The sequence below is a fragment of the Hesperophylax consimilis genome, unplaced genomic scaffold, assembly GCF_061612785.1.
Source record: "Hesperophylax consimilis isolate HC1 unplaced genomic scaffold, BYU_Hcon_1.0 scaffold_39, whole genome shotgun sequence".
Lineage (NCBI taxonomy): Eukaryota > Metazoa > Arthropoda > Insecta > Trichoptera > Limnephilidae > Hesperophylax > Hesperophylax consimilis.
In genome coordinates, this window is record NW_028301269.1 from 741,585 (window position 1) to 754,685 (window position 13,101).

A 13,101-nucleotide genomic window follows, 5' to 3' on the forward strand; every position below is an offset into this window, starting at 1 on the left:
ATATTTTAACATGTTTAAATCACTTCATTTAAAACACAACCCACCTTTCAAGATCCGCCATCTTTACAAAACTGCGTTGTATATTTTTTTTTGAATGGTTATAAAACTTAATAAACTATGTTTAAAACACTCGGAGATATTTTTTAAACACGTGTAAATATCTTGTGAACTGTTTTTAGTTTAGTTTTAGTGTACAAATAACGTAATACTAAGTAAATTAAAAGTTTCAGCGGAACAAGCGCGACGCATCGCCGACCGCCATTATCGTCAATATGAAATATTCCGCCAAATCAGGCAAACAGCTGAGCTGCCAACCGGAGAATACTAGAGAGGGGGTAAGGCACATAATCGAGGCTCTCGAACCGAACGTTTCGATTATTCCCGAAACTGTACATTTCTAAAGTTCTTGGTATGCCGACGGTAATACTTTTCCTAGAATTTCTGTTTTACTGAATGCATGTGTAACTCGTCGGAATTTCTATGTAGCAAAGACATTATATAATTATATCTATTTTTATAATTATGTATGGTGACTTTCGTCATTAGAATAATACTTGGGTAATGTATAATATACCACAATAGTTTGTCTGGTTAGGTCTAGTTAGCGATAAAATGCATTATTGTAGAAATCTATTATATTATATATTTCCAATACAAAAATGTAACACCTCATTTGCACAACATCATTACACATTTCTAGGCAAAAAATACTTTAATAACCTGCCTGATAATATCAGAAAAATCGAAGACGACAAAACCCTACTCAAAGCGATCAAAGAACATTTCAATGTAAAAAATCAAAATAGCGAAATTCGTCAATTAAATAATGTAACGTTATAAATCGTTAAGTTGTACATTGTTGATATACACTTATATTTTTAATATTCTTAACTCCTTAAATTATTAATAAGGATACTTACATAAATAATGTTCATCTCGATACTCAGCATCTCTTTTAAACACAAGCGTCTGCTTCCATAAAAGAGAAACATCAAAAAATTCAAAAAAAAATTGTGAAAACTAATTTTTAAATATCATTTTTGTCAGCAAATATTATTATACATTGTAAACTGTTTAATTATTACATAATAAAAAATAAAAATATGTATTGTTTTCCGCCCTTGTGGTGATTTTTCACAAAAAATGACGCTGTACAAACCATCCAAATATTAATATTATTGTTGAGGAGTGTGTGGCAAGACCAAGTAGTGTGGCAGTCTATCCCATATACAGAACCTGCAGAAAAATTGCGTTATGGGTAGTTAGTTGAATTACATCGTAAATCTTATTGCAATGGGAAAAGTCTGTGCGGAACGATTTGTCGGTCTCTGTCTCTGTCAGTCTCGGTCTCTTCAAGACCCATGTTCATTCAATCCTCCTCTCAAAAGACTCTACACACAGCATCCCTAAAGATAAATAGGCCTTGGGGAAAATTATTTTCACATGAGTGGAGTTAATTCTAAAACACTTGTTAATGTTTACAAGCGTTTTCAGGTACCGCAGTTGATATATTTATCAAAATAGGCGCTTTAAAAATACCCAAGAATTATCATTATTACAAGCAGCATAATTTAATTACTGACATCTCCATTGTAGCATTTCTGTTTCTCTCATAGTTAGTCATTTGCAAACCGAAAAGAGAGCCGAGCCACGAATTACGGGAAGGGAACAAAGCAACTGCAAGCGGCCTTTCGCGCCATTTGCGATTGCTTCGTTCCTTTGCCATAAGTTGAGGTTCAGCTCGGTAGTTGCCCCTATAAACGCTGCATATAACAGTAAGACAGGTAAGTACTACGAAGTAGATCCATAATAATCGCTCCCTTATCTAGAAAAATACTCACGAAGATGGAAACAAGCATAATAATGAAAACCTAATTACGTTTGTAACCAATAATGCATCGAGTGAACTTTCATTTACTGTATTTACCATTCATTATCATAAACCCAAGAGACTATTATTAATTATTATGTATCATTATGGAGTAAGTAGTAATAAATGTTGATTTTTCCGTACATTTCAGAAGGTGAGTCATCACTCTCTTGCTGCTAAAAAATTGGTCGTAGTCTCTCTTTCTCTTGCATGCATCTTTCACTGGAAACAGAGAGAGAGCGTACAAAGGAGCGTATACTTGTACATCGGTGATTTTATTATAGTATAGACCTTAATGAGGCTATTAATACTTTTGGAATTAAGTGCTTACTTTGAGAATAATAAAGTAATTAAAATTATGGCGAATATTATGCGATCCGATAACATAAAATGAATTTCCATACTCCTTGTGTTTAACCACAATTATATAAATTCAAAATTCCAAAAAATATTTACTAATGCACAAAAATACAGAGAATAGGGTATAATAGAGGTATAGCTTATAGGTTACATCCTATTTCTTCCAGCTAACCCAACAAATACAAATTATATTACATAACCCAACAATTACACGTTAACAAATATTTGTAAGTAATAAGTTTAAAAAAACAGAGGTATTAAATTTATGTAACGTATTCATTTAAGGTGTAGTGACATTTGTTTAAAATAAATGTTTTTAGTGATGATTTAAATTTAAGTATGTCGGTTATGTGTTTGATGCTACGTGGAAGGTTGTTATATACTTTAATGGCCATGTAGTGTGGTCCTTTTTGAAATATAGTTTTGTTTGCTTTTGGGATTAATAAGTTTTCTGTGAACCTTGTAGCGTGTTTATGTGTTGAGTTTTTTTGTGGGAACTTTTCTGGAGATGATCGAACTAACAGGCATAACTCCATTATATATATGTATGTCCGTCACTGTCAGAAATTTGAGATTTTAAAAAATTGGTCTACATGAATCCCGGTGATCAGAGTTTGTAATTTTTCGTAGGTACCTCTTTCGGATGATAAAAACATCTTTGGCGTTTACTGAGTTTCCCCAAAAAAAAAAATTAAAATTACTATTCAAATTCATTCGGCTTTTTGAGAATACTACATTCTATTGAAAGTCCTTTCTCTGTTCATCCGCTCTACATGTTCAGACCATCTACACATCCTTTTTTAAATATTACTCACTACGCTTACATCTACTTTGCGTTTTTTCCGGATCTCCACATTAATTTATAAATTTTATAATACAATTGTGCCCGACTTTATCACATAAACGCCTCATGGAACTCATTTCTACCGTAATTAAAGATGCTCCAAGGAACTAGTATCATATTAAATCAATAATGAAACATATTTAAATCCATGCCCAACAATAAATTTTATCACATATACACCTCAGTGATCTCATTTCTACGGTAATGAAATGTGCTTTAAGGTTAAACGCGACGCTAGTTATATTCTACGTGTTCATAGATGGCGTAATTAATTAATTTGATCAAAATTCGCTTTTTGCAAGGTATTGCTTTACAGTATTAAGACAAATTATATGTTTGCGCCCGCATATAGGCAATATTTTTTTTTTTTTTTTTTTTATATTTACTCCACACAGGAGGCCCTGAAGAAAATAATTTCCCTCAGGGCCTATGTCATCTTTGGGGATGCTGTGTGGAGGGTCTTTTTGTGGAGAGGAAGGAGTGAACATGGGTCTTGAAGAGTCCCATGTTGTAGGAGGGAGGAAACACAGAGGCCGGCAGTTCGTTCCACAGCCGAGCTGTTGAACTTAAGAACGAATCGTAGAAGCGACCCGTTCTCATGTGACAAGTGTCAACTGTGTACAAATGTTGGGCGCGCGTTTGGCGTGTATCCCGACTACGCACCGGTGCCGAAGGGATCAATGACGCTAGTTCCTCAGAGCATCTTCCATTGTAATACCGATAGAACAAGGACAGCATACCTACCTGACGCCTGTGCTCTAAAGATTGCAGTCCGTTTGTTAAGATTGGGGAATCTATCAAACGGACCGCCCGTTTCTGCACAGAGTCAAGGGTTTTTTTCAGGTATTTAGGGGCTCCAGACCAGAGATGGCTGCCAAATTCGACCGTAGGGCGCACTTGCGATTTGTACAGGGTGAGCAGTTGTGTACTATTAAAGTATCTGCGGGCCCTGTACAGTACGCCCAGCTTCTGAGAGGCCAACTTTACTCTGGCTTCGATGGAGCCCCCGTACCTGAGCTGGTCACTTATAGTTACACCAAGCATATCAATGGAAGGCCTGTTCGGAAGATTGCTTCCGTTGAAGGAGACTAGATTATCATTTGGATCCCTTTTAGACGTAATCAGACAGGATTGGGTCTTTGAAACATTAAATTCGACGAGATTATTTTTACCCCAGGAGGAAATACTCTCGAGATAACCGTCCATTCTCTGCTTCAAAGCCCTCCGAGCCGTTGGAGTTTGTGTGCCCTTTGGGGGCTTATCAAACAAAAAGCTATCATGAACTGTACTGTCATCCGCGTAACAATGAATCGGTGCACATGTCAAAAGGTCATTGATGTGCAACAAAAACAAAGTCGGAGACAGAACCGATCCCTGTGGGACGCCAGCATTTATGGAGTGCGAGGAAGAGGTGAAACCGTCAGCAACCGCCTGAATCGACCTATCCCTTAAAAAGTTAGCAATCCACGTACACAGGGATGCGGGAAGTCCGTAAGAATGCAATTTGTTGACAAGTCCTCGGTGCCAGACCCGGTCAAAGGCCTTGGATATGTCTAGTGCGACCGTTTGGGTCTCACCGTGACGTTCCAGGCACCGCCCCCAAACATGCGTCACATACGCGAGAAGATCACCGCACGAGCGGTTCCGCCGGAATCCGTATTGACGGTCGTTGATAATTTTGTTCTTCTCGAGGTATGTGAGCAGTTTGTCGTTGATCACACGTTCCATCACTTTGGACAGAACTGATGTGATCGCTATGGGGCGGTAGTTGGCCGGGTTGGAGCGGTCACCTTTCTTGGGAATAGGGTGAATTACCGCTTTTTTCCAACCAGAGGGCACAGTGCCACACTTCAGGGACATTTTGAAGAGCTTTGTCAAAACCGGAACTATTTCCGCAGCACACCTCTGCAATACCAGGGCAGGTATTCCATCAGGTCCACTAGCTTTGTTAACATCGAGCCCCCGTATGACGTGGAGTACATCCCGATGCCGGATCCTCAGCTTTTTCATATAGAAGCCGCAGTGAGGAACCGACGGCGGAACAGCACCCCCGTCGTCGAGGGTCGAGTTTTCCGCAAACATTTTCCCTAATAAGTTAGCCTTTTCGGTGGCGGTGTTTGCTAGTGAGCCGTCAGGTCTGGTAAGAGGTGGCAAACTGGGTTTGCAAAAATTTCGACCTATTGAGCCCGCAAGCGACCAGAATGCTCTGCTGCCATGCGGGCAGGCAGCCAGCTTTTTGCTGGTCTGCAGGTCGTGTTCGAATTTTGACCTATTAATGATTCTCTTGCATTCCTTTGCCGATTTGTTGTATGCTAATCTGCTTTCGGGCGTTCGAGATGTGTTGTAGGCTCGGTAAGCCGCGTTTTTTCGTCGAACTGCTTCGGAGCATTGTCGACTGAACCACGGCTTTGAGCCCACACCAGTTTCTTTAGTAGTCGATTGAATGAAGCCATCCATCGCCGATTTGATGACTTCACCAATCTCCTGGGCACATCTTGAAGGGTCCGAAGTCCGAAAACAAACAGCTGACCACGGAAAAGCGTTGAAATGGGCCCGCATACCGAACCAATCTGCTGACCTATAGTGCCACACTTTTCTCCTCAGTCTCTCATTGGTTGGTCTGAAGCTAACAGGGATTGATGTCGTCACTAGGCAGTGGTCAGATGATCCCAGAGGCGCTGTGACGTCAATCTTATAACCGTGTGGCACAGTAGTTAAGAATAAGTCTAACAGATTGGAGCGGTGAGTCTGGACATCAGGAACCCTTGTAGGCTCCTGAACTAATTGCTCTAATCCGTAGCAAATGGCAAAGGATTCCGCCTATATGAATATGAAATAAATAGTTTTGTCTATATAAAAACTCAATTCTATCGAGAAAGGCATGCAAATACAATATTGGATTGAATAATCGGTACAATATTGTATTTGTATGCCTTTCTCGAAAGAATTGAGTTTTTAAACGAACAAAACTATTGATTCATATTCATATTGCGTATATACTGGCGCAAACAAATGATTTTTCTTAATATTGTAAAGAAATACTTTGCAAAAGCGTATTTTAATAAAATTATTTAATTAACGCCATCTATGAACACGTAGAATATAACAAGCGTTGCGTTTAACCTAAAGGAATTAGTGTCATTGATTCCCTCGGCACAGCCGTGAAACTTGCCAAATCCGCACCTAATAATAATTTTGTCGCAGTTGAAATTACAATAATCGAAAAATTATTCGATTATCGAATAGATGAATGCAATCACTAGCCTTCCCTCCTAACAGCTGAGCAGTACCAACATGACAGACGAACGTGAGACGAAAAACCTAAATAAAAAACACTGAAACTGTTTTGTTCAAAATAACAAAATACCTGAATGATACCTGAACAAGACAGGTACACGCGCCCAGCGGCAGTATTCATACACTTTGGACTCTGGGCGTATTATTTGTTGCCCCGAAGAAAGCTAAATTTGCCCTTACAAAATTATCTTAAAAATTTCTTCAGTAAATTTAACCTACAACCTAAGCAACGTGTAATTAAAACTCGAGGCTGGCAGTCCACAATGGAATACTTGTACCTACCCTGATGTACTGCAGTGACGCTGAAAAATACTAATTTCGTTCGTGCGTCTGTCTGTAACTCTGACATTTGAACTGCGTGTGAAGAATTCAAGACAAGCGATAAAGTATGTATCTAGCTAACAATCATCAAAATACTAATTTTTATCGTCTGTGCTGTGTGTTAGTTAGTCCTACGTGAAATCTTATTCAATTAACTCAAGTTTGCTTTGAATTTAAGTGACATTTTCTACCTACCTACCTATCATCAAACACACAAATTTCTATTGTCTGTGCTATGAGTTAATCCTGCAAGAAATCTGATTCAATGAACTCAAATTTACTTTATTTTTAAGTATCTTTTCAAAATTGGAAATACTTGTGTGAAGAATTCAGACAAGCAATAAAGTAGGCAGGGCCTACCTATAGCGGAATAAAGTCGACAGGACTTTTCTATAATGGAATAAAGTAGACAGGACCTATCTATAATAGAATAAAGTAGACAGGACCTATCTATGATGGAATAAAGTAGACAGGACTTTTCTATAATGGAATACAGTAGACAGGACCTATCTACATTAGAATAAAGTACACAGAACCTATCTATAATGGAATAAAATAGGAGGGACCTACCTATAGTGAAATATTCTAACGGAAAATCATTTTAACAAAAGACGGAGAAAAAAAAGTATTGCCAATTTATTACAAATCTCTTCAAATTATTGGTAATCCGGTTAAAAAGGGGATTGCAGGCAGTTTCCTGAAAAACTTTTAGCAATTTCATAACATATCGAAACACGAATTCATACATTGCCTTGATAATATACAATGAACAAGTGTTCCGATATCGTAATAATAAATACATTATTTTTTTACTAAAACTTTATTAAGACCCAGTAGTAAGCATTTGATTGTGAAAATAATTATTTAAATTGTGAAAATAATTGATAAAACACGACTCTTTTTTTTTTTTTTTTATAGTGAATACCTCACAAGAGTCCCAACTGCTCTCGTCTGGAGCCAGTGAGACTATGGCATCCCCAATTGGGGGATGTTGTGAGGCTGAAGGTAAGTGAAGAAGGGAAAGAGGAAGGTGGGGAAGTACCTGGCTATTCAGATCTAGTCACTAAACACGGCTAAAGCCGTTTGGAGCAACGTTTCAATTCTGAATGGTGGTCTTACACCAGGGCGATACTGGTAGTATCTTCCACTCTGAAATGACTCGTTGGAAATAGAGCAAAAATCTCTCGACAAATGCTTTGGTTGCATTTAAAGATACACTGTGAATTTTTTCATGCCTATAACATATTAAATAACAGAACAAAAAGTGTTTTTAATAATTTCCTTTGCTAACTTTGCGATTGTTTTTCTATCGAGGGAATTTCATATAATTCACGTATTCACGGCATGACAAATGTTTATAGATATTTTCTTTAAAAATTAACTTTTCTTTTGGGAACAAAAACTTAAAGAGTTAACGATAAACTTGTTATAAATCGGTAGAAATTGGGTATGTGGGGGCTTAAGAAACACATCGATTCATTAGTTAAGGGGCTGCAATCCAGTTTTTATCAGTTATTTTTCTAGGTGTAATTAAGACGAAGCTACAAGCCAAAAATGTGTATATTCTTGGTATAACTTATACTGTAGGTAATAGGCATTAAAATCGCTGGAAAAACTGAGTCTAGAAACGTTCGATTTCAAGCACAAAACTTGTTTTTATTTATTTTGTAAATAATTTTATAAGAAAGCAAAAAAGTTAATCAAGTGAAACTGTCACAGATAATCTTAGCTATAATACTGTATTTTTTTAAATTGTTTCCTTTACGCGTTCATACATTTATATTGAAAAAATATATTTTTTGTAGTAGTTTGCATTTATATTTTTTATTGAGTAATTTATGTTTTTATTTGTATTCTAATTAATCGAAGTGATAGGAAAACCTTCAATTTATCTAAAGCATATTTTTTGGTATTCATAATGTACACCAATTCGTTATAAAGATTAATCAAAATAGTGATTTGGAATTAAGGACTTAACGGTCTTTTTCAAAATTGCTTTATGTTAGCATTTAGCATTATGTTATCAGTTATACAGTCTGGCATAATAGTGTGTGTAGCGTCACCAATACAGTCAGTCCTTTTTGGCGCGCTTGAAACGACGGTTGGTTGGTTGGCTAATGGCTGTATTGCTGGGATTATTGTATTGCAGAGGCGTGCAATCCTTATTGACATCTCGCATAAATATACAAATAATATTATAGTTCACTTTCTCGGGCATATCCGACTTCTCCCACCATTCACTACTGTATACCACAATGTTACTGTTAAAAAACTACCCTACATTGTCTTTAATGCGAAGTTTAATGCTATATCACAATTTTGATTAATCTTTATAACGAATTGGTGTACATTATGAATACCAAAAAATATGCTTTAGATAAATTGAAGGTTTTCACATCGTTTCGCTTGAGTAGAATACAAATAAAATAATAAATTACTCGATAAAAAATATAAATGTAAACTACTAAAAGGAAAAGTAGGTGCATGAACGCGTGTTCCGATATATTATCAAGGCAAATGGAAGCGCATGAACACGTGTTCCGATATATTAGGAATTTATTTTTAAATTATCAGGAAACGGACTGCAATCCCGAAGAGATTCTTTGTAACTCATTTGTTTTTTTTTTTTATTTTTTATATTAACTCCACACAGGAGGCCCTGAAGAAAATAATTTCCCTCAGGGCCTATGTCATCTTTGGGGATGCTGTGTGGAGGGTCTTTTTGTGGAGAGGAAGGAGTGAACATGGGTCTTGAAGAGTCCCATGTTGTAGGAGGGAGGAAACACAGAGGCCGGCAGTTCGTTCCACAGCCGAGCTGTTGAACTTAAGAACGAATCGTAGAAGCGACCCGTTCTCATGTGACAAATGTCAACCGTGTACAAATGTTGGGCGCGCGTTTGGCGTGTATCCCGACTACGCACCGGTGCCGAAGGGATCAATGACGCTAGTTCCTCAGAGCATCTTTCATTGTAATACCGATAGAACAAGGACAGCATACCTACCTGACGCCTGTGCTCTAAAGATTGCAGTCCGCTTGTTATCTATCAAACGGACCGCCCGTTTTTGCACAGAGTCAAGGGTTTTTTTCAGGTATTTAGGGGCTCCGGACCAGAGATGGCTGCCAAATTCGACAGTAGGGCGCACTAAATGTATCTGTGAATATTTAACGAAACTGCCACGTCTGTAGTAAGATGTTAAATTAATTCTACCCTGATTAAAATGGCTGTGCGCGCCGCTGCCAGAACGCCCACCGCTTCTGTTTTCTTCTTCTATCTCACACAGACAGCGCAGGCTGTATGAAGGCTGTATGTACTCGTAGACTGTTGTAGACTGGACTGACCAACGGTTTTGGACGATAGCGAAAGTGGTTCCACAACATTCATCGCTTGTCGCTATTTATTGGCAGTTTGTTCGCAGATCGTCTGCCGTTACCAGGGAAACAAGACAGGAGCCACACAGAGGAAAATAATTATTTCTTCTGTGGGGATGCTGTGTGGAGATTCTTTTTGGGGAAGGAGAGAGACGGAGACAATCATGTAGGAGGAAGAAAAATTAATCTATGTTAAGTTAGCATTATCGATTTTTGCATTCACCATGCTTTTTTCATCCAGTTTGTCTATTAAGGCGATGCCATACGTAGTAATGCAAAGTCATGTGTTTTTGGTTTGAAAATTTGGTCGCCTAGAAATGTTTCAGATGCTTTAATTAAATACAGCGAGTAGAATACATCTTGACTTTTGAAATAATCGAGTATTTTGTTATATGAGTCTTTTTATAAGCTCAGAAAAAAATAATGTATAGGCCTATGAAAACTGGTTTAAAGTTCAAAATCTCCTACTTACGGACCCATTTTCGGTTATGATTTTATTGTATAATGTGGCAAATTAAGTTATTTATAAAATGATCGGAAAAAAATTAAATATTTATGCCTGAACATCCACAAAATAAAATAAAAGGCACTTTTTGGCCATGTTTTTTTCATGCATAAATCAAAACAGGCGGATGGTGTTAAGCGGGAATTTAAACCTTATCGTCATCTACGTAAGGGTTGTTATTGATAGCGGCTCAATTTAAAATATTACACGACGTAGTGCATCGCCTTCAAGATGAAAAACGTGACGTGTTCTATTTTGGTAGTTGGTACCGTGATGTGTGTTGGTATTACTGATTTTCGTACAGTTAAAACCTTAGACACATTACGCTATATTTGGGTGTGACACACTACGCTACAATCTTTCTCAGGAGAGGGGGTCAGATCAATTGAGGAACTGCCACCGAATATCATTTCTTTGTATGGGATCTGTCACTTTGATAGATGACAGCCGCGTAATTACTAGTAAATAGTAGGTAGGTATATTAAATCAGCCAATATTCGCACACTCACTCACTGGCTCAAGTGCCCTTAAAGAACCCAGAAAACACTGGTCTGAGGCAGTCAACTCTTAGATCAGCAACATCACAGCTGTAGGCAGACTGATGGAAGCTAGGCGCAAGCCAAATACTAAGTTTGGTGATCGCGCTTTCGGAGCATCTGGACCAAGGCTGCCCAACCCCAGGCCCGCGGGCCACATTTTGGCCCGTGAACGAATTATAAGTGGCCCGCGTGAACCATTTTCAAAAAACACGCCAATTTGAAAAAGTGTCGCGCGCCCGCGCTAAAACAAACAATGCAGCTTGCGCGCGGTTACGTGTTTAGCTATTCCGCTCGGAAAGTGACAGACCATAGATATCAGAAATCAGAACATATTATATGACAGACAGAGAGAGACTAAAAGTAGATGCTTATTACAGTTGTTAGAAAGCAGATTCCAGGACTTTGAAAGTACAAAACAATTTTTTTTTTTGTTAATCACACCAATCAACCTTTCACAATCAGTTTGACTGAAATAATTAGTTATCCTGCCAAAATCCAGTTGGAACTCACTGAACTGCACAATCATTCTGCACTAAAAAACCTTTTTGCAGAAAAAATATTTTCAAAGTCACAAAGTTCTTCAAAAGAATTTGGAGATTTCTGGAAATTGGTGCCAAAGGAAGACTTTCCCTTATAACTGACCTGGCCTTTTAATTTTTAAGTAGTTTTGGATCAACGTATGTTAGTGAAAAGTTTTTTTCTAATCTTAATTTTGTAAAGAAAAAATACCGCACATCTCTAACTGTGCAAAATATGTCTGAGTTATATATAGGAGAATTATTTAAAAAAAAAACAATGTCAGAAATCACATTGTTTGTACCAATTACTTGAATTTAGATTTTTGCTACATAAAATGTTGTTTCGTTATTTGGCATTAGATTTTATTTTATTTTATTTTATTTAATACATGTTACATTATTATGAAATTTACATAAAGTAGATATAATGAATCACCATACTAGGCGGCTGCCTGTTTCATGGTGACCAATTGAGTGTAATTACTTTGTATGAAATCTAGTGTAAACATATGAAATTAGTAACTATAGATGAAGCTAAAATTTTGGAAAAATTGTAATAAAAAGTAGAAGATAGAAATTAGAAAGGAGAAAGAAGTAAATTAGCTAAGATGAATAAATTAAGAAGAATAAATTAAGATGAATAATTAAGAAGAATTAATTAAGATGCTATTTATTTTATTATTTTGATAAACGGCAGTAAAATTTCAATATGTTTACTTGTTTTTTGTATAAAGCAAGACTTTAAAAAGCTTAGGTAACAAAAATGGGAACCGTCAGTAGTCAGTGGCCCGCCAGTGATTTTTAAATCGTCAATTTCGCCCAACTGAAAAAGGTTGGGCAGACTTGATCTGGACCGAAGGCTTGGAATAAACTTCCCCAGAAACTAAGATACATAACAAGTCCAACAGAATTGAACTGGAGATCTACTGTAACATACACTTGTCCGTAGACTGTTCGTTGATCACTTTCCTTTTCGTCAGAAGACGTTGGGACTACGCGGGTTCAAACTCCTCAAATGGCGGTTGGATATATTCCACTTACCAAACCACACACAGCCTCATGACCAAACTACCACACGACCACACGACCACATTACCACACAGGCAAATACTAAACTTCTCGAAGCTTTCATGCAAGAACTGAATTAGAATAATTGCATATAGCGCAGTTTTGTGTTATTTCACTTCAAATAAGCTTTACTATAACAAACTTGAGAGGAAGCTACAAGCCAAAAATGTGTATATATTCTTGGTATACCTAATATTGTAGGTAATAGGCATTAAAATCGCTTGACAAACGGATTCTAGAAACGTTAGATTTCAAGCACAAAACTGGTTTTTATTTATTTTGAAAATAATTTTATAAGAAAGCAAAAAAGTTAATCAAGTGAAACTGTCACAGATAATCTTAGCTATAATACTGAATTTTTAAAAAGTAGTTTTCTTTACGCGTTCATACATTTCTATTGAAAATAAAT

The 13,101-nt window shown here is 37.1% G+C and overlaps 1 protein-coding gene across 2 annotated transcripts in view; it reads right to left on the reverse strand.

Annotated features, from left to right (window-relative positions):
* Positions 1 to 13,101, reverse strand: part of LOC149409006 (uncharacterized) — a 51,297-nt gene that overhangs the window by 16,563 nt on the left and 21,633 nt on the right. Inside the window, exon 1 of one of the 2 annotated variants that reach the window (XM_089650250.1) lies at positions 45 to 260. The exons of the other annotated variant lie outside the window; for it this stretch is intronic. Coding sequence (XP_089506376.1) covers positions 45 to 61 — 17 coding nt within the window. The 5' untranslated portion in view covers positions 62 to 260. Of the gene's footprint in view, positions 1 to 44; positions 261 to 13,101 lie in introns of those variants that run through there. 2 annotated transcript variants of the gene reach the window in all.